Source organism: Nothobranchius furzeri, chromosome 12 (assembly GCF_043380555.1).
Source record: "Nothobranchius furzeri strain GRZ-AD chromosome 12, NfurGRZ-RIMD1, whole genome shotgun sequence".
Lineage (NCBI taxonomy): Eukaryota > Metazoa > Chordata > Actinopteri > Cyprinodontiformes > Nothobranchiidae > Nothobranchius > Nothobranchius furzeri.
In genome coordinates, this window is record NC_091752.1 from 71475985 (window position 1) to 71500937 (window position 24953).

Sequence of the window (24953 nt, forward strand, 5' to 3'; positions counted from 1 at the left end):
TAGTCAAATAAAAACAAGTTAGTTTTTGTACCTGCTGGTTGCAACAAACAGACACCATTGAAGGTAATCAGAAGTGAGGAACAGAAAATGAAATAATTATTTTAATGTTTAGAGCAGCAGGAACTCCGAGAGGCTGCAGGCGCATCAGTGAGTTTGCGGCCGCTGCGCGGGGGGAGGGGGGAGGGGGGAGGGCTGAAGCAGAAACTACCGATGTTAAAAGAAATGTGTTTAACTTTGGAAATGTGGACGCAATTTTAATTGTCAAAGACTCCAGCGAACCATTAGTTCATTTTGCTCAAATAGAAATAGAGGCCTGCCTCTAATTCTGGCCCTCCTTCCAATAAAGGCCTGGAGCTTGATGAGCTTGAGTCAAATACAGGCCTGGGCCTTTTTTAGAGGATTTACGGTGATTTATTTATTTTGATCCTGATGAAGGAAACCCAGAGCTGTCAAAAGGTTTTAGCAACAAAGCTGTTGCGTTAGTTTGGTCTCTGTCGTGGTTTTAGTCGGACTCAGGAGTGTTTGTCCCTCACAGCATAGTCTGTCAGTTTTAATTTGAGAAACTTTAACACGATTAATGTATTTCTGAAGTGGCGCAGGAGCTCTGTATCAGAACGATTCAACGTCTCTGAATCAACAATCTTTTCTTTGGGGATTTTAATTACGTTTATAAAGCAAAACAAACATGAATTTATAATTCTGGTAGCCTAGTGAACTAGACCAGAAGTTCTAGTTGGAATTGTGAAAATTTACACAGTGTTTCTAATACTTACGGTAATCCATTTGTTTGTTTTTTTCTACCTCTTGCTTGTAGGTGTTTTACGGTAACAGATGACATCACCGCACAGTTACGCCCATTGATAAAAAAGAGGGACAGAGCCACAAAAACAAGTATTTGGGTTCGGGCTGCTGCTGGAGAGCCACCGGAAGTGTCTGCTGACGGAAACCATAAAGCAGCTAAATAAACATCTCTGGGTTTGTGCTCATCCTACCGGAAACCGTGAGCAACAGCTGTTAAACCATTAAGGTGGGTGATGCGCGTGAACACACTGAAACAAAGTCCGTGAACGTCGCACGGCTAGCTAAGCAGCATTGTGATGAGCTAGCTACTAAGTTAATTTAAATGGATGTTTAAGCTGAAAATAACGCAAAAACACCTGCTGCGCGGTCAGAGAGAACCAGCTGAGTGTACTCCGCGCTGTCGCGTCTTTTTGTTGAAGTTGAAGTTCATAAAAGTCCGGAATTTTCCTTTTCTTTACGGATTGTTGTCAGGCGCGCGGTGGGGGTGGGGGCAAAGCAAGGGGTCATGGGGTTAGCGCGCTGTGTGTGTGTGTGTGTGTGTGTGTGTGTGTGTGTGTGTGTGTGTGAGAGAGAGAGAATGTCTTACATCCGCTGTGTGTTTTAACACGGAGACATTTTGAAATTGCGGGAACGTTTTCCAGGTCCTCACAGGGAAAACCCTACTTCATGGTTTTAGAGGTATGTGATGGTTAGGGTTAGGCAAGTGTGGAGTCACACACATCTCAATGAAGGGTCCTCACAAGTCCAAATATACCAACGTGTGTGTGTGTGTGTGTGTGTGTGTGTGTGTGTGTGTGTGTGTGTGTGTGTGTGTGTGTGTGTGTGTGTGTGTGTGTGTGTGTGTGTGGGAGGGCTTAATTGTAATACAGGTGCTGGTCATAAAATTAGAATATCATGTGGATTTGTTTCAGTAATTCCATTCAAAGAGTGAAACTTGAATAATAGATTCATTCATTACTCAGACTGATACGTTTCCAACGTTCATTTCTTTGATTATAAATGACAACTAATAAAATCTGTGGAAAGCATGGAGCACTTTTCCTGATGGCTTAGCAGAGAAAAGTGGTGTTTTTGGTTGGATGCTAGTGGCGGGCAGCTGGTTGGGTGATGTTACTCTCAGCTGTAAGTCACAGGTTAGGGCTGGAATGACTGAGTATTTGTTAAAACACCCGTTTTTGTCAAATTGCACATTTTGGACTTGGCTTGTTTTGAACTTCTGGTAAACAGAAGATGTAGGTCATTCAGTGTGCTTTAAATATTAGTCGTACTTATCACAAGTAAAAGTGTTATTGATAAATGAGCTGCTCTTGAAGAGCACCGTTCTGAGTCAGAGGACTCCGGAGTGCTTTACAGGACAGCGAGTCATTCATCCATTCACACACCAGCCGTGAGTCCTCTGTGAAGTCTCTGGTGAGGGTGACGGGGAGTCTGGGCTGTCTCCGTCCTCTCAGCTGTTGTGTCTCCACACAAAATCACCCTTTTCAAGACTTTACTGAGATGCCAGCATATCACGACTGTTTAGACGGTGTGTGATGTCACACAGACATTAACAACATCAAAAGTTGTATTTTGTTATAGTTTAGTCCATTTGGGGAGTGGGGAGAGCAGCGGTGGGAGTGAAACGCAGCATTCGGTGACCTGGAGCGATGAACCCCATAGCGTTGTGGTGGGAGTTTAGAAACAGAGATATTAATGCTGCTTATTTCCTTTTCCTTCCATTCTACTTCACCAGCAACTGCTGGTTTATCAATGTCTGCTGATGTCATTTCCTACCGAGTTACAACCAATCAGCATGAGTTAACCACAAGTCCCACCCAGCAACTCTACCAGGCCCTTTCCTCACCCTAGTCCAGGTACCTGGTTGGCTCCTGAAAGGGCCTGGAAAGTGGTCGTTTTAGGCCAGCCTGGTGACATGTAGACATGCTGTGAAGGTCTGGTGGAAGTACCCAAAAGATCTGGTTGAGGTGAAGCTTGTTCCCAAACTTAGTCAAGGTAACACATCCACCACACTTCACGTATCAAATGTGGCCTTTGCAGGTGATGCTAGCTCTTTGTAATACCCATCTTTAGATCAGAGAAGACGGCATCTTAAATCTTTGTGTTTGCAGAAAATTCAATGCTGCCACGGCTTTAGTGTGGCGGTGGTGTTATCATCCGTTTATCCTTATCCAGGTGAACGGGTCCGTGTGTGGCCCAGCCGCAGCCTTTCTGCAGTTTGGCTGCTGTGATTGGTCAGCAGAAATGTTTGTACAGCTGCTGTTTCTGGGCCCTTCCAAAACTGTGATCTAGTTACTGCATAATTTATCGTTGATGCAGTAAATGACCAGATCAGCTGGTTGTGTGCGTGTGTGCGTGTGTGTGTGTGTGTCCCAATACCAGCAGCAGGGTCATCCAGATAGTCTCTGATGTTTGCATTAGGGACAAATTCCAGTCACATTGGGCAGATCCAACTGGACCGTCTGGAGTCATATCTGACTTTGTAACAACTCAAAAATCAACGTTATTTTGATGCAGTTGCCACAAAACCAAGGGGCAGCCATTTTTTTGGATCTGGTGAAGCAACACGGGAGGGACCAACATTTCAGTTCCACCCTCCTCCAGCCCAGTGGCCGGTGGTATACCTCCCAGCCAGGCACTCTGCTTTAAAGATGTTGGATCGGGTGGTTTAATCTTCCCGAGCGCGGCCGTGTTTGCAGCTCACCGCTCCCCACGGGGAAGGGTCAAAAGTAGCAGGTGCGGCTGCTAATACAGTAGCAGGTGCGGCTGCTAATACAGTAGCAGGTGCAGCTGCTAATACAGTAGCAGGTGCAGCTGCTAATACAGTAGCAGGTGCGGCTGCTAATACAGTAGCAGGTGCGGCTGTTAATACAGTAGCAGGTGCAGCCGCTAATGCAGTAGCAGGTGCAGCTGCTAATACAGTAGCAGGTGCAGCTGCTAATACAGTAGCAGGTGTAGGTGCTAATACAGTAGCAGGCGCGGCTGCTAATACAGTAGCAGGTGCAGCTGCTAATACAGTAGCAGGTGCGGCTGCTAATACAGTAGCAGGTGCGGCTGCTAATACAGTAGCAGGCGCGGCTGCTAATACAGTAGCAGGTGCGGCTGCTAATACAGTAGCAGGTGCGGCTGCTAATACAGTAGCAGGTGCAGCTGCTAATACAGTAGCAGGTGTAGGTGCTAATGCAGTAGCAGGTGCGGCTGCTAATGCAGTAGCAGGTGCAGCTGCTAATACAGTAGCAGGTGTAGGTGCTAATGCAGTAGCAGGTGCAGCTGCTAATACAGTAGCAGGAGCAGCTGCTAATACAGTAGCAGGAGCAGCTGCTAATACAGTAGCAGGTGTAGGTGCTAATGCAGTAGCAGGTGCAGCTGCTAATACAGTAGCAGGTGCAGCTGCTAATACAGTAGCAGGTGTAGGTGCTAATACAGTAGCAGGAGCAGCTGCTAATACAGTAGCAGGAGCAGCTGCTAATACAGTAGCAGCTGCTAATACAGTAGCAGCTGCTAATACAGTAGCAGGAGCAGCTGCTAATACAGTAGCAGGTGCAGCTGCTAATACAGTAGCAGGTGTAGGTGCTAATACAGTAGCAGGTGCAGCTGCTAATGCAGTAGCAGGTGCAGCTGCTAATACAGTAGCAGGTGCAGCTGCATATTTTTGCAATAAAAATGTTATGTTGTAATGGAATTCATGCATTAGTTTTGTTTGCTTTGAACCCAGAGCAGACGTCACACGCCAGACGACATCAACACTGCATACTTTAGTATTTGTTCATTTATCGTGAGTAAAATCGATATCGCAATATTAAGCAGTGTTATCGAATATCGCAGGTTTTCCTAATATCGTGCAGCCCTAGTTTTCAGCAATCTTCATACTAAGCAAGCATGCAGCGACAGTGGAGAGGAAAACTCCCTTTTAACAGGAAGAAACCTCCAGAGGCTCCTGGCTCAGTATAAGCGGCCATCCTCCACGACTCACTGGGGATGGAGAAGACAGAGCGCACGCACACACACACACACACACACACACACACACACACACACACACACACACACACACACTCTTCTGGTTAGTTTAATTCTCACATTACTCTTTCATTTCACAAAGAAGCATCGTAAAGTAAGTCCTCACAGAGGAACGTCGTCGCAGCGAAACAACTTTTTATTATTTGAAGCTTCTCTTGAAGCCGGCGTGCTCTCTACCAGCTCAAGTGGTGTTGCCTACTCAGAATGCACTGTTTCTGGAGCGTGACATCAGCTGATATAAATAAAACTGATTCTCTGGGTTGTGAAAGTCGGGTTGTTTCTGAAACCTTACGATGCTGACGACTGAGGTGTCACAATAAAACCAGACTTTAGTGTTGTAACACGGGCTAGAAAACGTGTGTGTGTGCGTGTGCGTGTGCTTGTGCGTGTGTGTGTGTGTGTGTGTGTGTCACACTCTCTCCCAGTGGGTCGGTCTCAAGGTGGTGGGGTGTGCAGAGAGGACGGTGATGGAATATTCCACAAGGTGTGTCCCAGAGCTGTGTGGTTGTCGGTGCTCACCACCTCATGTGAAAAACAGTCAAATGTTGGTTTAAACGAGCTGTATGATGCTCCTGCAGCCCTGTGGTCTAAACAGAACATGCTTATGAAGCTCTTTCTGCTAGGCCACTCTCACATGAAGCTTTTTCAGCAGGTCTGTTGTTGACAAATACATTGGGGCAAAAAAGTATTTAGTCAGCCACCGATTGTGCAAGTTCTCCCACTTAAAATGATGACAGAGGTCAGTAATTTACATCATAGGTACACTTCAACTGTGAGAGACAGAATGTGAAAAAAATCCATGAATTGACACGGCAGGATTTTTAAAGAATTTATTTGTAAATCAGGGTGGAAAATAAGTATTTGGTCAATAACAAAAATTCAACTCAATACTTTGTAACATAACCTTTGTTGGCAATAACAGAGGTCAAACGATTACTATAGGTCTTTACCAGGTTTGCACACACAGTAGCTGGTATTTTGGCCCATTCCTCCATGCAGATCTTCTCGAGAGCAGTGATGTTTTGGGGCTGTCGCCGAGCAACACGGACTTTCAACTCCCTCCACAGATTTTCTATGGGGTTGAGGTCTGGAGACTGGCTAGGCCACTCCAGGACTTTCAAATGCTTCTTACGGAGCCACTCCTTTGTTGCCCGGGCGGTGTGTTTGGGATCATTGTCGTGTTGGAAGACCCAGCTACGTTTCATCTTCAAAGCTCTCACTGATGGAAGGAGGTTTTGGCTCAGAATCTCACGATACATGGCCCCATTCATTCTGTCCTTAACACGCATCAGTCGTCCTGTCCCCTTAGCAGAAAAACAGCCCCAAAGCATGATGTTCCCACCCCCATGCTTCACAGTAGGTATGGTGTTCTTGGGATGCAACTCTGTATTATTCTTCCTCCAAACACGACGAGTTGAGTTTATACCAAAAAGTTCTACTTTGGTTTCATCTGACCACATGACATTCTCCCAATCCTCTGCTGTATCATCCATGTGCTCTCTGGCAAACTTCAGACGGGCCTGGACATGCACTGGCTTCAGCAGCGGAACACGTCTGTCACTGCAGGATTTGATTCCCTGCCGTTGTAGTGTGTTACTGATGGTGACCTTTGTTACTGTGGTTCCAGCTCTCTGCAGGTCATTCACCAGGTCCCCCCGTGTGGTTCTGGGATTCTTGCTCACCGTTCTCATGATCATTTTGACCCCACGGGATGAGATTGTGCGTGGAGCCCCAGATCGAGGGAGATTATCAGTGGTCTTGTATGTCTTCCATTTTCTGATAATTGCTCCCACAGTTGAGTTTTTCACACCAAGCTGCTTGCCTATTGTAGATTCACTCTTCCCAGTCTGGTGCAGGTCTACAATTCTTTTCCTGGTGTCCTTCGAAAGCTCTTTGGTCTTGGTCATAGTGGAGTTTGGAGTCTGACTGTTTGAGGCTGTGGACAGGTGTCTTTTATACAGATAATGAGTTCAAACAGGTGCCATTAATACAGGTAACGAGTGGAGGACAGAAAAGCTTCTTAAACAAGACGTTACAGGTCTGTGAGAGCCAGAGATTTTCCTTGTTTGAAGTGACCAAATACTTATTTTCCACCCTGATTTACAAATAAATTCTTTAAAAATCCTGCCATGTGAATTCATGGATTTTTTTTCACATTCTGTCTCTCACAGTTGAAGTGTACCTATGATGTAAATTACTGACCTCTGTCATCATTTTAAGTGGGAGAACTTGCACAATCTGTGGCTGACTAAGTACTTTTTTGCCCCACTGTATCTGTATGGGACACAAAAGCAGCACAACGGCTGGCATGGTCGGGATGTGCAGCTCGCTGGGATTTAGTCTGACTCTGAATCCGGAAATGACTGCAGGTGGAAAACTCTGGATCAGCGGTCTCCGACACGTCGTTTGTGAGCTACCGGTGGCTCGCGAACCATCCTGACTTGTAATTAACAAGGATGGATTTTATATTTGTTGAGAAGCCATCTTGTTTTCTGTAATCTAAAATAAAGTCTGTGGAAGTAAAATGAAAATCTGATTATTGCACAAATCCTTTGGCAAACATGTTTAACTGGAAATGCGCACATTAAAGGGACTTTATGGACTTTTGAATTTTTATGCTCGCGATTGCCCCCTCAGGCCAAAAGCGTAACGGCAGCTTCAATAGTAGGCTCGTGCACGAGGCGCGCATGCTGTACGTGCACACTCAACGAAAATAACAGCTGAGACAGGTGTGTGTGTGTGTGTGTGTGTGTGTGTGTGTGTGTGTGTGTGTGTGTGTGTGTGTGTGTGTGTGTGTGTGTGTGTGTGTGTGTGTGTGTGTGTGTGTGTGTGTGTGTGTGTGTGTGTGTGTGTGTGTGTGTGTGTGTGTGTGTGTGTGTGTGTGTGTGGCCCAGAGGACAGGAGAACGTGCAGCTAATTAATTAAATAATTTGGTTCTGTACCTTTCTCTTCAGCACAGCCGACAAAGGTTTATGATGGGTCAGTCCTCCTGCATGCTCAGATCATTCCCTTCCCTTGCTTGAAAAATTGTTCCAAAATGAAAGTTGAACCCACATCTTTTTTATCTGTTAATTCAATGCCGTTCGGCGAGTCTCAAATAAAAATTTGGGCATCTTACTGTAAAAAAAATACCATTAATGTAAAAAAGAAACTCTAAATGAACTATGTTCACACCTAGAATCAAACCCAGGTCTTCTGCATGAGAGTCAGACATCTTACTAGAGCCCTTTTCAGACAGACATTCTGGAACATTTGTGGACCATTCAATCCGGTTTTTAACCGGAACTGTGTTTTCAGACACACCACTTTTGTACCGGAACTTGTCCTTTCGGCTGCGTTCACACAGCAGGGAGAAGTTCCAGAAGCCTGACGGCGGCGGGGGGGTGGGGAATCTGACTCATGTTAAGAAGAAGAAGAAGAAGAAGAAAATATCATTTCTATAGCGCCTCTCAAGATAAACATCACGAGGCGCTTAAGCATAATTCTGCGCACACGAAGATGCATAAGAGACCTGGATGATGAAGCTCAATGGTTAAAGGAATCACTGAAGCGGTGTGAAGCACTCCGTTGCGCGTCTAGGCGGTACCGTAGGAGGCGAGCTGCTGTGGTTCGCCGCATGCTACAGCAGCGGGCTATCTAGGTGCGCACAGCGTCCCCCGGTCCCCCCCTCCTCCCCCTCCCTCTTGTCCGGAACTCTACCTCACCAGTCTGAAGCAGCCAGCCTGTCCGTAACAAGTCCGGATCTGTTACTAGGGGCTTCGTCCGGATAAATTCCGGAGCACGTTATCCGGATGTTTGTATTCAGACACAAAGGTCTTACGGACAGATTCCGGAACATTTCCGTTTTTCTTGGCCTGTCTGAAGGGGGCTTAGGTGAGCTAAAGCACCTAAACTAAACCTTTTTAGTGTACAGCGCCTTGTTTGGTTGTAATGCCTTCTGAATGCGCTTTAGAAATAAAATTGGATTGGATTGGAAGCACCAGTAACATTAATAATAATACATTTTATTTGAGGGCACCTTTCTCAAACCCAAGGTCACCTTACAAAGATAAAAACAACAGAGGTGAGAGAGGGCAATAAGAACAAACAAGATACATAAAAATTTGAAACAGTTCTAAAGTCTAGGTCTAAAGGGAATAAACTTGTTTGAATAAGTGGGTTTGAGGTGTGCCTTGAATAATGGAAGAGAGTCCGTATTTCTAACGGCAGAGGGAAGTGAGTTCCAGAGCCGGGGAGCAGAGCAACTGGAAGCTCTGCTCCCCATGGTGGTAAGGCGAGCTCGAGGTTGAACCAGACGAAGTGCAGATGAGGATCTAAGAAATCGGGAAGTGGTAGCAATAGTTAGTAAGTTACATAGATAAAGTGGAGCCGTGCTATGTACAGATTTAAATGTAAGTAGTAGGATCTTGTATGTGATCCTGGTTTCTATTGGCAACCAGTGTAGGTTTTTAAGAACAGGGGTGATGTGATTTCTTGAGGGGGTCCCAGTAATGATGCTGCTGCAGAGTTCTGGAGAAGTTGGAGTTTATGAAGGGATTTAGTTGGGAGACCAAACAGAAGGGAGTTACGGTAGTCGACGCGAGAGGTGATGAGACTATGAACGAGGATTGCAGCAGCATGAGGCGTGAGATATTGTTGATATTGCGAAGACGGTTATATGTGACTCGAGTAACACGGTTAATGTGAGACTGGAATGAAAATGTACCACCTAGTATGACACCAAGACTTTGTACCTGTAAGGATGGGTGAACTGTGGAGTCGTCAAGATCGATAGAGAAGTTGGGAGAATTTTTTAAAACGGAAGCGATGCCGATGAGTAGGAGTTCCGTTTTATTGCTGTTTAGTTTAAGTAGGTTCTGAGAGAGCCAAGATCTAATTTCAGATAGACAGTTAGAGAGGGAGAGTGGTGGAAGGGATGCATTTGGATTGGAGGAAATGTACAGCTGGGTGTCATCAGCATAACAGTGAAAATCAACGTTGTATTTGCGGAAAATGTAACCAAGGGGGAGCAAATAGATGATAAATAAAAGAGGGCCTAGAACTGAGCCTTGGGGAACTCCTGCAGTAACCGGGGAAGGACTAGAAGAGTGAGATTGAAGTTATTGGATATATATGGATATATAGATATTTAGTGGATATTCAGAGTAGGGCTGCAGCTATCGAATATTTTTGTAATCGAGTACTCTATCGAATATTTTTTTCGATTAATCGAGTACTCTAATAAATTACCCTTTTGTATTTGTAAACCATTATATCAAATAGCATGTTATAATTATGAAAGACCTGTTAAAATGAGCAAGCAATTGCCAGTTACTCTTCAAGTTTTATTCAAAATTAGTTTGCAAAACTTCAGTACTTCAACTTTACTTCACAGTAAACAAATGCCTGTGCAAAAAATAAGTACACAACCTGAGCCGATTTTCCCCTCGTGCGAGAATCTGCTAGCCTGCAAGCCAGACAAAAACTAGGAGGATAACTGTTGAAGTAGCGCTGCGAGCGGCTGCGGCCCAAACAGAACCAGAACCGCTCACGGCGCATGCGCAAACAGCTCGCCGGCTGTTCCCTATTAACACACGTCCGTTTTAATTTCAACACTTTTTTTCTCACACAATAACAAGGATTGTCGAGAAAGCATGTTTGCCGTGGTTTTGTCAAATTATACTGACCACAAAACATTTATTTACTTTCTTTCGTTTTCCTCTCATAAATACCCGTGTCCTCCTGCAGCAATCCTGAGGGACAACAAATATCAATAACAACACAATAAAAAGTCCGACGTGTTGTGTAAAAACTGCTATTTTTAGCACATTTTAAGCCCGACATGTTGCTACCAGACGTACGGTGTGAGCTGAAACTGAGCGCTACAAACGAAAAAGTCGCACAGTGTCCGCAGAATGTATAGAAAAACAGGCTAAAATGCATTATCTTGTAGAGGCTCCGAGTCCGCATGCAGAAGTGACATTTACAGGTGCTGCAGCACGGAGGATATGGTGTTGTGGTAGGCTTAATCAATTTTACAGTATTTATACTGAACTACGTTTTCCGCCTAACGACGTGAAAAATGGTCCCACATCTTGACATTTTCTGTCTTTTTCGCACTCCACCGAGGTCCACGTTGTCCGCCTTGGCTTAAGAGAAAGTTAAGTTACATTCACTACTCTCGTGTGCGATTCAGTCCAGTGGGCATGTGCGTCACTTATTTCAGTCCGGGTGAAACATGACCACGGGCGACTGCAAAGCCATGAATTAATTAAATATGAATTAAACGAATCCTCGAGGCAGAGAATTTGACTCGAGGCTTTTTTGTACTCGAATTATTCGAGGTACTCGAGGAATCGTTTCAGCCCTAATTCAGAGTATCTGTAACATTTATATCCTTGATGACACCTCAACCCAAAGAACGGTTCGGAGTGAAAATGGCTATTTTGTTGCTAATTTGCAGGAAATATCTAGAAGAAAGTTCTACAGAAAGTAGCTAAGGGTCCTCAGAAATGTAGCTAGCTTTGTCACTAGGCGTTAGGAACAGCGACAAAGTGGCACTGCCTCTCTCTCTGCTGCTAAAGCTACGGATAGCAAATGCTACGGGCGATGCCTGAGCGTGAACGCGCATGAAGCAGCCTGCTCGACCCGAGCATCTCTCTTTTTCTGTGGTTTTACAGAAAAACAGGCAATCACAGTAAAAATGCCAGGGCTCATTCTACAGGACCAGGGCATTGCAGGAGAATGTATGAAGAAGATATTATTTCTATACATGTTTTGGCTGTCACACTTCCATAATGCCCCTTTAATGCTCAGGTTGTAGCACAGATCACCGTTTCTGGTCTCGGCGGCTGCAGCTGCTGGTGGATGAAGCTCAGGGTGACGTCGGTTATACAGACCTGGGTTCAGACATACGTCCTCAGTAAAATAGTCTGGTTGACGGCAAAGTCCTGTCCGTGACTCGTTAACGTCAATAAATGCTGTGTGTTTATGAACACATGATGAACATCTGGACATCTCCTGTGATTTTGTTTCAACACGTTCCCTCAACAGCTTCAGCTGCTTTTCCCTTTTAGTAATGAAACGTGAGTGTGAACGCTCTCTATAAAACAACTAGCTACACCTAGGGTTCTGTAACTAAACCTCCAACCTTAATAGTCAGTGACTCGAATTCTGTAACTAAACCTCCAACCTTAATAGTCAGTGACTCGAGGCCTGTATCTAAACCTCCAAACTTAATAGTCAGTGACTCGAGGTCTGTAACTAAACCTCCAACCTTAATAGTCAGTGACTCGAGGTCTGTAACTAAACCTCCAACCTTAATAGTCAGTGACTCGAGGTCTGTAACTAAACCTCCAACCTTAATAGTCAGTGACTCGAGGTCTGTAACTAAACCTCCAACCTTAATAGTCAGTGACTCGAGGTCTGTAACTAAACCTCCAACCTTAATAGTCAGTGACTCGAGGTCTGTAACTAAACCTCCAACCTTAATAGTCAGTGACTCGAGGTCTGTAACTAAACCTCCAACCTTAATAGTCAGTGACTCGAGGTCTGTAACTAAACCTCCAACCTTAATAGTCAGTGACTCGAGGTCTGTAACTAAACCTCCAACCTTAATAGTCAGTGACTCGAGGTCTGTAACTAAACCTCCAACCTTAATAGTCAGTGACTCGAGGTCTGTAACTAAACCTCCAACCTTAATAGTCAGTGACTCGAGGTCTCTAACTAAACCTCCAACCTTAATAGTCAGTGAGTCGAGGTCTCTAACTAAACCTCCAACCTTAATAGTCAGTGACTCGAGGTCTGTAACTAAACCTCCAACCTTAATAGTCAGTGACTCGAGGTCTGTATCTAAACCTCCAACCTTAATATTCAGTGACTCGAGGTCTGTAACTAAACCTCCAACCTTAATAGTCAGTGAGTCGAGGTCTCTAACTAAACCTCCAACCTTAATAGTCAGTGACTCGAGGTCTGTAACTAAACCTCCAACCTTATTAGTCAGTGACTCTAGGTTTGTAACTAAACCTCCAACCTTAATAGTCAGTGACTCGAGGTCTGTAACTAAACCTCCAACCTTAATAGTCAGTGACTCGAGGCCTGTAACTAAACCTCCAACCTTAATAGTCAGTGACTCGAGGTCTGTAACTAAACCTCCAACCTTAATAGTCAGTGACTCGAGGTCTGTAACTAAACCTCCAACCTTAATAGTCAGTGACTCGAAGTCTGTAACTAAACCTCCAACCTTAATAGTCAGTGACTCGAGGTCTGTAACTAAACCTCCAACCTTAATAGTCAGTGACTCGAGGTCTGTAACTAAACCTCCAACCTTAATAGTCAGTGACTCGAAGTCTGTAACTAAACCTCCAACCTTAATAGTCAGTGACTCGAGGTCTGTAACTAAACCTCCAACCTTAATAGTCAGTGACTCGAGGTCTGTATCTAAACCTCCAACCTTAATAGTCAGTGACTCGAGGTCTGTAACTAAACCTCCAACCTTAATAGTCAGTGACTGGAGGTCTGTAACTAAACCTCCAACCTTAATAGTCAGTGACTCGAAGTCTGTAACTAAACCTCCAACCTTAATAGTCAGTGACTCGAGGTCTGTAACTAAACCTCCAACCTTCATAGTCAGTGACTCGAGGCCTGTAACTAAACCTCCAACCTTAATAGTCAGTGACTCGAAGTCTGTAACTAAACCTCCAACCTTAATAGTCAGTGACTCGAAGTCTGTAACTAAACCTCCAACCTTAATAGTCAGTGACTCGAGGCCTGTAACTAAACCTCCAACCTTAATAGTCAGTGACTCGAGGTCTGTAACTAAACCTCCAACCTTAATAGTCAGTGAGTCGAGGTCTGTATCTAAACCTCCAACCTTAATAGTCAGTGACTCGAGGTCTGTAACTAAACCTCCAACCTTAATAGACAGTGACTGGAGGTCTGTAACTAAACCTCCAACCTTAATAGTCAGTGACTCGAAGTCTGTAACTAAACCTCCAACCTTAATAGTCAGTGACTCGAGGTCTGTAACTAAACCTCCAACCTTCATAGTCAGTGACTCGAGGCCTGTAACTAAACCTCCAACCTTAATAGTCAGTGACTCGAAGTCTGTAACTAAACCTCCAACCTTAATAGTCAGTGACTCGGTCTGTAACTAAACCTCCAACCTTAATAGTCAGTGACTCGAGGTCTGTAACTAAACCTCCAACCTTAATAGTCAGTGACTCGAGGTCTGTAACTAAACCTCCAACCTTAATAGTCAGTGACTCGAGGTCTGTAACTAAACCTCCAACCTTAATAGTCAGTGACTGGAGGTCTGTAACTAAACCTCCAACCTTAATAGTCAGTGACTCGAAGTCTGTAACTAAACCTCCAACCTTAATAGTCAGTGAGTCGAGGTCTGTATCTAAACCTCCAACCTTAATAGTCAGTGAGTCGAGGTCTGTATCTAAACCTCCAACCTTAATAGTCAGTGACTCGCGGTCTGTAACTAAACCTCCAACCCTAATAGTCAGTGACTCGAGGTCTGTAACTAAACCTCCAACCTTCATAGTCAGTGACTCGAAGTCTGTAACTAAACCTCCAACCTTAATAGTCAGTGACTCGAGGTCTGTAACTAAACCTCCAACCTTCATAGTCAGTGACTCGAGGCCTGTAACTAAACCTCCAACCTTAATAGTCAGTGACTCGAAGTCTGTAACTAAACCTCCAACCTTAATAGTCAGTGACTCGAGGTCTGTAACTAAACCTCCAACCTTAATAGTCAGTGACTCGAGGTCTGTAACTAAACCTCCAACCTTAATAGTCAGTGACTCGAGGTCTGTAACTAAACCTCCAACCTTAATAGTCAGTGACTGGAGGTCTGTAACTAAACCTCCAACCTTAATAGTCAGTGACTCGAAGTCTGTAACTAAACCTCCAACCTTAATAGTCAGTGAGTCGAGGTCTGTATCTAAACCTCCAACCTTAATAGTCAGTGAGTCGAGGTCTGTATCTAAACCTCCAACCTTAATAGTCAGTGACTCGAGGTCTGTATCTAAACCTCCAACCTTAATAGTCAGTGACTCGAGGTCTGTAACTAAACCTCCAACCTTAATAGTCAGTGACTCGAGGTCTGTAACTAAACCTCCAACCTTAATAGTCAGTGACTGGAGGTCTGTAACTAAACCTCCAACCTTAATAGTCAGTGACTTGAAGTCTGTAACTAAACCTCCAACCTTAATAGTCAGTGACTCGAGGTCTGTAACTAAACCTCCAACCTTCATAGTCAGTGACTCGAGGCCTGTAACTAAACCTCCAACCTTAATAGTCAGTGACTCGAAGTCTGTAACTAAACCTCCAACCTTAATAGTCAGTGACTCGAGGTCTGTAACTAAACCTCCAACCTTAATAGTCAGTGACTCGAGGTCTGTAACTAAACCTCCAACCTTAATAGTCAGTGACTCGAAGTCTGTAACTAAACCTCCAACCTTAATAGTCAGTGACTCGAGGTCTGTAACTAAACCTCCAACCTTAATAGTCAGTGACTCGATGCAATTTGCTGGGTTCCTTATATAGGAAACTTTTTTCTGATTGGCTTAAAGAGCAAGTCACTCCAAATCAACATTTTTTTTGCTGATAAACTGTATAAATGAGTGTCTTGATCGTGCTGTAGACACATGTAGTCAATAATTCGGCACTTTAGTGCATCTTAGCTAAAATTTAAATATTCTGCCTAAAACTGTCAGTGTTGCACCGTCGTCAGGTAAAAACTCAGCACTGCATTAGAATTTAAATCTGCCGTCGCTATTGGCTAAGAGGTACACTATGATGCTAGATGGTACACTATGATGTCACAATGTCGTGTGTGTGTGTGTATTTGTTAGCGGCTCCACCCTCTCGGTCTGCTAGGCAACTGCATTTGTTGCATTTTTCAAACAGGAAGTGGGAGTTGAGTAAGAATCTGGTAGGGGGTGACTTGCTCTTTAATGAACTGACCTGTACTGGAATGTTTATTATGTGAAGTGCCTTGAGACGACTCTTGTCGTGATTTGGCGCTTTATAAATAAACTTGAATTGAGTTAATATGCCAACTCCGGGTCGGGGGAGAGGTCCAACCTCAAGTGGAGGAGTTTAAGTATCTCGGGGTCTTGTTCACGAGTGAGGGTAGGAGGGATCGGGAGATCGACAGGCGGATTGGTTCGGCGTCTGCAGTGATGCGGACGCTGAGCCGATCTGTCGTGGTGAAGAGGGAGCTGAGCCAGAACGCCAGGCTCTCGATTTACCGGTCGATCTACGTCCCAATCCTCACCTATGGTCATGAGCTTTGGGTAATGACCGAAAGAACGAGATCGCGGATACAAGCGGCCGAAATGAGTTTCCTCCGTAGGGTGGCCGGGCTCAGCCTTAGAGATAGGGTGAGGAGCTCGGACATTCGGGAGGGACTCGGAGTAGAACCGCTGCTCCTCCGGATCGAAAGGAGCCAGTTGAGGTGGTTTGGGCATCTGGTCAGGATGCCTCCTGGACGCCTCCCCGGGGAGGTGTTTCGGGCATGTCCTGCCGGCAGAAGGCCCCCGGGTCGACCCAGGACACGTTGGAGAGGTTACATCTCCAATCTGGTCCGGGAACGCCTTGGGGTCCTGCCGGAGGAGCTGGTGGACAAGGCCGGGGAGAGGACGGCCTGGAGCTCCCTAGTTGGGATGCTGCCCCCGCGATCCGGACCCGGATAAGCGGAGGAAGACGACGACGACGATGACGACGAGTTAATATGAACGCAGCAACGCATCATTTACCTGCAGCTATTCAATGGTGAAGCAAAACGTAACTTTCATGAGAAAAGAAAAAAAAACATAAGAATGGTTAAATAAATCAGGAGTTTTCATTCAAACCATTTAGAAGGTTGTTTTCGTCACATTTAGCTTGTATTTGAGTAATAATAATATAATCATAACAGGTTTTGTAATGAATGCCATTAAATGGCATTCAATAGTTTTTGGAAGTATTTGTTCATTTTTGACTAACTTTGCTGCTTAGGGCGGGGCTCCGGGTCAGGGACCGCCCACAAAGTAAAGTTACTGATCCGTTCTAAAATAAACGTAAAATCATTCACACAAAGTAGATTTGATTATCTGAAAGTATCTGATTAGTTAATAAAAAAAATGTTTTCAGTTGGATTTTCAGTGTCCCTATCTCCCTTCTACTGTTTTTATAATAATATTGAAATAAACTCGTGAATAAAACTCATGTTAATGTAGTAAGTCAAGCATTTTTAACTTTAACATCTTCACACGTGGAAAGAGTCGATCTGAATAAGTCGTATGGTGGTAGCTCTTCGGTACTTTCGTTGTGTAAAAGTAGCTCATGAGCTAAAAAAAGGTTAGAGGCCCCAGCTCTACAGGGAGTGCAGAATTATTAGGCTAGTTTTATTTTTGAGGAATAATTTTAATATTGAACAACAACCATGTTCTCGATGAACCCAAACAACTCATTAATATCAAAGCTGAATGTTTTTGGAAGTAGTTTGTAGTTTGTTTGTAGTTGTAGCTATTTTAGGGTGATATGTGTGTGCAGGTGACTATTACTGTGCATCATTATTAGGCAACTTAAAAAACAAATATATACCCATTTCAATTAATTATTTTTACCAGTGAAACCAATATAACATCTCCACATTCCCAAATATACATTTCTGACATTCAAAAACAATACAAAATCAAATCAGCGACCAGCATAGCCACCTTTCTTTGCAAGGACACTCAAAAGCCTGCCATCCATGGACTCTGTCAGTGTTTTGATCTGTTCACCATCAACATTGCGTGCAGCAGCAACCACAGCCTCCCAGACACGGTTCAGAGAGGTGTACCGTTTTCCCTCCTTGTAAATCTCACATGTGATGATGGACCACAGGTTCTCAATGGAGTTCAGATCAGGTGAACAAGGAGGCCATGCCATTAGTTTTTCTTCTTTTATACCCTTTCTTGCCAGCCACGCTGTGGAGTACTTGGACGCGTGTGATGGAGCATTGTCCTGCATGACCATCATGTTTTTCTTGAAGGATGCAGACTTCTTCCTGTACCACTGCTTGGAGAAGGTGTCTTCCAGAAACTGGCAGTAGGACTGGGAGTTGAGCTCGACTCCATCCTCAACCCGAAAAGGCCCCACAAGCTCATCTTTGATGGTACCAGCCCAAACCAGTACTCCACCTCCACCTTGCTGGCGTCTGAGTCGGACTGGAGCTCTCTGCCCTTTACCAGTCCAGCCACGGGCCCATCCATCTGGCCCATCAAGACTCACTCTCATTTCAACAGTCCATAAAACCTTAGAAAAATCAGTCTGGAGATATTTCTTGGCCCAGTCTTGACGTTTCAGCTTGTGTGTCTTGTTCAGTGGTGGTCGTCTTTCAGCCTTTCTTACCTTGGCCATGTCTCTGAGTATTGCACATCTTGTGCTTTTGGGCACTCCAGTGATGTTGCAGCTCTGAAATACGGCCAAACTGGTGGCAAGTGGCATCTTGGCAGCTGCACGCTTGACTTTTATCAGTTCATGGGCAGTTATTTTGCACCTTGGTTTGTCCACACGCTTCTTGCGACCCTGTTGACTATTTTGAATGAAACGCTTGATTGTTCGATGATCACGCTTCAGAAGCTTTGCAGTTTTAAGACTGCTGCATCCCTCTGCAAGATATCTCACTATGTTTGACCTTTCTGAGCCTGTCAAGTCCTTCTTTTGACCCATTTTGCCAAAGGAAAGGAAGTTGCCTAATAATTATGCACACCTGATATAGGGTGGTGATGTCATTAGACCACACCCCTTCTCATTAGAGATGCACATCACCTAATATGCTTAATTGGTAGCAGGCTTTCCAGCCTTTACAGCTTGGAGTAAGACAACATGCATGAAGAGGATGATGTGGACAAAATACTCATTTGCCTAATAATTCTGCACTCCCTGTAGAGCCACCAGCCTGGAGAGGAGCATCTATGTAAACTTCCCTGATTGTGACATCACAGTAGGGAGCTTTTTAAAACACCTCCTGAAACCAAATACTGACCAAAAATGGATGGAGGACCTTTTACTAATGTCACCATTTTACTGGGATCAATAGTGTTTTCATTAGAAAGGTCATAAAAGGTCATGAGCCAGTGGTTCCTTGTGCCGGTCCCACATCTGGATAAATGCAGAGGGTTCTCTCAGCACGGGCATCTGGTGGAAAAGCCAAATCAAACAAGCCAGTCAGAACCTGGGATTTCATACCGGATTGGTCGAGGCCCGGCGTGACGACCAGGGCTGCTTACCTACAGGGTGCCGGCACAAATAAAGGGAATGCGCTCTAGCCCAGGATGCACGTCGTAATATCTGTGGTGAGGCGGCCATTTTGCCCCATCAGCCCCTCTGACTACCACCAACATGGGCGGGTCAGATGAAGTGTCAGCAGAATTCCCTGGAGGGAGCTGGGACCATCCCTACAGGATTTTCTCTTGCTGATTCATACTGATGCTCAGCTATTTTCTGCTTTGTTTCCAGCTCTGGACCTGATGATTATTTTAGCCCACAGTTTTTGTTAGCGTGAACTTGCTCAACTGTGGGGCTGCAGCTCTGGAGCCTATCCAGAACGAATAAAGAGGCCCGCCTGTGAAGCTGGCCCATGTTGGTGTCTACATTTACCACGCTGGAACCACTGAATCTGTGCATGGAAGCAGCAGAGGAGGCTGGAAACACCAAGCAGACACATCATTACCTCAGAAATGCATCAGTTCCTAAACGGCTCTCTGATGGACGGCGACACGTCCAGGGTCTGTTCTCTCTGAGCGAGACTCCATCCTCCTTCCAGAAGAATAGCTGGATGTAGCTGGATCTTTCCGAGTGCTCCTTTTTCTGTGGCCGTCTCCAAGTTTAGGTCCTCCACCACCTCCCTTACCCATGGTGTCCCACAAGGTTCTGTGCTGGGGCCTCTGCTCTTCCTCCTCTATCTGCTTCCTCTTCAGCACATCCTGAGATCCTTCAAAGGAATCTCCTACCATCTTTATGCAGATGACATCCAGCTGTACATCTCCTTTAAGCCCCATGAGATGTCTAAGCTGCAGCTGTTACACACCTGCTTAGACTCTATCAGAACCTGGATGGTGGGAGCTTTCTTCAGCTGAATGAAGATCAGACAGAGATCCTCATCTGTGCCCCAGACACGCTGGTTCCCAAAGTCAGAGACTCTCTTGGTCAGCTTGCTTCTCACACCAAACCTTCCATCAGGAATCTTGGCGTGACCTTTGACCCAGCTCTCACCCTGGATTCTCATGTCAGTTCTCTTGTTGGCTCTTCCTTCTTCCATCTCAGGAACGTTGCTAAGCTGAGTCCCATTCTGTCCCGCTCTGAACTTGAGACAGTTCTCCACACCTTCATCTCCTCACGCTTAGACTACTGTAACTCTCTTTTCACGTGTCTGAGCAGAACCTCCCTGAACCGTCTACAGGTGGTTCAGAACGCCTGTGCTCGGCTTCTGACCAAGTCCTCCAAACACACCCACATCACCCCGCTTCTCCTCCAGCTTCACTGGCTGCCAGTCAACTTCAGGGTTCATCTCAAGATCCTGGTTCTGGTCTTAAGGGCCTTACATGGACAAGCACCATCTTACATTGGTGAGCTTCTTAGTCCCTACACCCCCAGCAGGTCCCTGAGGTCCAGTGATCAAAGCCTACTGGTTGTGCAGCACCAGGCTAAAGGTCAAAGGTGACAGATCATCTGCTGCTGTGGCCCCCAGACTCTGGACCTCTCTCCCCCTGAGCCTGAGATCAGTGGACTCAGTGGTCTCCTTTAAAAAGCAGCTGAAGACTCACTTGTTCAAGCTGGCTTTTGTATGACCTTCTTCACCTCTCTCTCTTTATTCTGCTCTCCCCACCTATTCCACCTTCCTCAGGATCCACTGATTTCCCTCTTTCCTGTTCACTCTCTCTCTTTCTTTACATGTTTAATCACAATTGTCTATTTTTGCTCATTTTAAATATATTTTTAGTCATTTTCTAAATTATTATATTTTACATTTTTTGTTTCTGTGAAGCGCCTCGTGGTTTTAATGTTGAGGCGCTATAGAAATGATCTTTTCGTCTTCTTTACCTGGAGAGCTCATCGTTTCTGCATCACACCTCCTGAAGAAGCTGAGCTGCTTCTTCCTGCTTCGTTTATTCTGTTCACCTTCCAGCAGGAAGCTGCGACCACGAGGGGAGCTCTTCTGATTGGTTGACCTCGGTAGCTCAGTCTGATGTGTGATGAGGACAGAGTTGAATAAATACTCTGCTTTCCTCCTGGCCATTCTCTAACAGCTGTTGTCACGGTAACCAGGGCTGTGACCACTCAGCTGGCTGATCACAACTACGTGTGTGTGTGTGTGTGTGTGTGTGTGTGTGTGTGTGTGTGTGTGTGTGTGTGTGTGTGTGTGTGTGTGTGTGTGTGTGTGTGTGTGTGTGTGTGTGTGTGTGTGTGTGTGTGTGTGTGTGTGTGTGTGTGTGTGTGTGTGTGTGTGTGTGTGTGTGTGTGTGTGTGTGTGTGTGTGTGACCTGTCTACATCCATGTTGATTGCCCCTCTCTCTCCCCAGGTGATACATCAGAGTCAGGCCTGGCCAACATGTCTTCTCAGACCACACCTGTCCAGGAGTCCGAACCCACGACCCCTCCTCTCCACTCTCCCAGCTCTCCAGGTACGGCGGGTTATGACCACACACCCGTGAACCTGATTTCTCCGAGGTTGCTGCCATCAGGGGCTTCTCCGTCAACATGGACCGCCTCTGGTACCGATCGTAGGAACGACTAACCCTTCTCTGCCAGTTAGAATAAATTCTGGTTAAAGTTCTGAACGTGGATACTTGGATGGAACATGATCCATATCGTTGGCCTCCACTTCCATCCAACGATGTCCCTTTATGCTCCTCTTCTGAAAGTCTCCCTCCACTCAGACGTGGTCGTTCCTGCTGTGGTGACCATCAGCAGAAGAGGCCCTAACATGCACAACACGGCGTTTTCTAAACGGATAAATCCTTATTCAGGAAAACACCTGAAGACATTCCATTCATGGAAAATGACGACGGCATCTCGTCTCTGAGACCAAACAATCAGGCTATCGTTTCCCGAGGAGGGGGGTGATTTTCTAACATGTTTCCATTCCCGATAGATGGTTAGGAGCAGATGTTTCTGGCTGTACTGGATCAGCCCGTGGGCACACGAGGGCGAAGCTGAGCCTGAGAACCACCCCGGTTCGGGTTTGATGCAACTCAGAAAACAAACAACAACAGATGTTTTCTTGTTTTTATTCCTCCTCCAGAGTCCCTTCACCTTCCGACCGACAAGTTTAGGGAACGCTCACCGTCTCCGCTGAGAGGCTTCCTCATCCCCAGCCCGCTGCCCACTCGTAGGAACCGGACCTATTCAGCGTGAGCGCGCACACACACACACACACACAATCACATTAGGCAATGCTTAAAACAATAATAAGTTACTCGTTTCTCCCTCCTACTGGTTGAAAGTGGAACTGTCGTAAGCAAGCCTGCAGCAGCCTGTTGTAGCTAGCCCAACAATGAGCTGACACCAACACGAGCCCGCTAATACTAAAATAAACCACGAAGTAAAGAGATCCACCCTGTTTGACAAAATAATATAACAAAGCCAGATCACCATCGGTATGATTTTGCAGCCTCCTGTAGCCCCCTCAAACTAGCGTAGACCACGCCAATGTTCACTCTGGTTTTAGCTCGGTGCTTCCCCTTTCTTACTTTCACCTGCATCAGCGGACGTGTCTGTAAACATCTTAGGTGTGTTCTTGCTGTGTCGTGGTTCTAATTCCATGCTTTCGTTCTTTTTTAAACACAGAAACAGTTTTGTCTACCTGTTTTGTAGCTATAGTTTCGCCGACCATCGGCGAAACTATAGCTACAAAACAGGTAGACAAAACTGTTTCTGTGTTTAAAAAAGAACGAAAGCATGGAATTAGGACGTGTCTGTAGTTGGGTGATGGCGATGGCGTCGTCTGGCGTGTGGGTTAAAGGCAGCAGGAAGTCCAAGAGCTCGCTGTTTTGGAGGATGTCTTGTGTTTTTTGTTAAAGTTCTACATGTGTAAATACTAAATGTTTTACTCTGTTTTTGTAGTGTAGTTTTACTTACTTTGATTACATTCTCACCCTGTTTATAATAAGTTGCACCTTTACTCGGCCCTCTGGTTGGAGATGCACCCAGAAACTGGCCGTCGATTGGAATTGGGGCGTCGTTGCCCGTCAGCTGGTGGGAAACTCAGAAATGGGATTATTTTTCCCCGGTCAGTGAATGCACCATTGCTAAGGAGCAGTAAACAAAAGCACCGTTCCTCAACCACTGACCTCGACCGCTCAGCTTCCACACAAACACGTCGTCTCTGGCGCCAGCGTTCCTCTGCTGTCTGCTCCTCCAACGACGCAGCTGAGGAATAAAAACACCTCCTGCATGTTTGTGAAAGCTCAGTAACATTTCATTCACAATGATGCTGCTGCTGATTAGTTTAATTTGTAAGTGTGCACTTTGTTAAAATCAGAATGTTACCATGGCAACGCTGAAAAATAAACATGGGGGTTTAGATAAACGTCTGCCTGATGTCATTGGGCCTCGCGTGCTTCCTCTGGCTGCTCCTAAAACCAAAACGTCTTCCAGCTCCTTCTGTCTCCATGTTTCCCTTCTTGGTGTCACCGAGGCACGGCGGTCCGATCCTGCTCACACCTGTAGAACCAGGTTTGACTTAACCAACCCGCGGACCCGTTTGTCCGTCTGAAACCTGTTCTGACCTGTTTAAAGGGCTAAACCTGTTGGTGTTGTCACGCAGACCAGAGTTCTGGTCGTACTAACGTCCACCTCCTCCGTCTGCTGAACAGGGCGGCCCGAGCCGCCGAGGGACCCGTGTTCACCGGCGTGTGCAAATGTTTCTGTCGCTCCAAAGGCCACGGCTTCATCACGCCATCGGACGGAGGCGCCGACATCTTCGTCCACATCTCCGAGTAAGTTGTGTGTGTGTGTGTGTGTGTGTGTGTGTGTGTGTGTGTGTGTGTGTGTGTGTGTGTCAGGCGGAGTGGGAGGTGAGTAGGAGGACAGCCGACCTTGGCTGCTGCTTTGTTTCACCCACAGGCATCACGGGTTTAAAACGTCTGCCGGCGCCGTTCTAAAGGAACGAGCCGAGGTTCTGACTCGATCAGAACCCACAGAGCTCATCATCTCCCTCTGTGTGAAAACAGCTGCTCTGGTTTGTGTGATGACTCGTGTCAGAAGTCCCTCTGATTGGCTGACGGACGACGCAGGAAGTCTGACTGAGGCTTGATTTGTTTTTCGTGTTTAAACACAAGATGTGTTTGTTTGAATGATCACGCAGGTTCTTGTGTCCAGATGGGTTAAAATGCACCTGAAACCCACGGGATGTACCTTTTAGGCCCCGCCCACCCCATAAGCATGACTGGGACGTTTTCCAGGCTTTTACTCTTTAGTAACGGGGTCTCCTCGTCTCCTTCCAGCATTGAGGGGGAGTACGTGCCAGTGGAAGGAGATGAGATGCGCTACAAGGTCTGCTCCATCCCTCCTAAAAACGAGAAGGTCCAGGCGGTGGAGGTGACCATCACCCACCTGAAACCAGGAACCAAGCACGAGACCTGGGGAGGATGTGTCTTCAGCAGCTGAATGCAGCGTTTCTCACTCAGCAACGCTAGTGGAGGGAAGGGGAGGGGGGTAAAGGTTAAAGGGCAGAGGGAGCATTATGAGTAGAACTTCATGTCCCAACCAGGGTTCTTCTAGACTGAAGGTCATTCACTTCTGACCTGAGCTCCTTTGAAACGACTTCAGCCATAAATATTCCCACCGGATGGGTTTAATGATTCCGATTTTCGGCTTTTATAAACACGAATAGCTGGAGAGCCGACGTAGTTTCAGTCACAGGAAGTTCATCCATCCCACGTGAACGGCTGGTGCCTCCTCTCGCCCAGACAACCTGCAGCTTTTTGTGCCGACCTTTATTTTAGGATTATGATCTGTAATTGCTTGCGGTTGGATAAGATATAAAGTGAAATAAAAGCATTTCAACCTCTCGTGTTGTGCTTATTTTATGTTTTAATCCAGGTTTGGCTCCGACTGGAGCTGAGAACCGCTGCAGGAAACACCTGAGTGGGTTTTCATCACGGTGCTAACAA

General features: G+C 45.7%; 1 protein-coding gene across 1 annotated transcript; it reads left to right on the top strand.

Moving 5' to 3' along the window:
* The first annotated feature begins 814 nt into the window (after window positions 1-814).
* carhsp1 (calcium regulated heat stable protein 1) lies at window positions 815-24851 on the top strand. Its single transcript, XM_015945162.3, has 5 exons — window positions 815-1027; window positions 21360-21461; window positions 22082-22190; window positions 23655-23777; window positions 24285-24851. Exons 2-5 carry the CDS (start codon window positions 21389-21391, stop codon window positions 24445-24447), a joined length of 468 nt encoding a protein of 155 aa, XP_015800648.1. The 5' UTR covers window positions 815-1027; window positions 21360-21388; the 3' UTR covers window positions 24448-24851.
* The last annotated feature ends 102 nt before the right edge of the window (window positions 24852-24953 follow it).

Coding starts and splice junctions, on each gene's coding strand:
- carhsp1 (XM_015945162.3), top strand. CDS start 21,389: ATGTCTTCTCAGACCACACCTGTCCAGGAGTCCGAACCCACGACCCCT. Junction 22,191..23,654: donor AGGAACCGGACCTATTCAGC/GTGAGCGCGCAC, acceptor TCTGCTGAACAG/GGCGGCCCGAGCCGCCGAGG. Junction 23,778..24,284: donor ATCTTCGTCCACATCTCCGA/GTAAGTTGTGTG, acceptor GTCTCCTTCCAG/CATTGAGGGGGAGTACGTGC.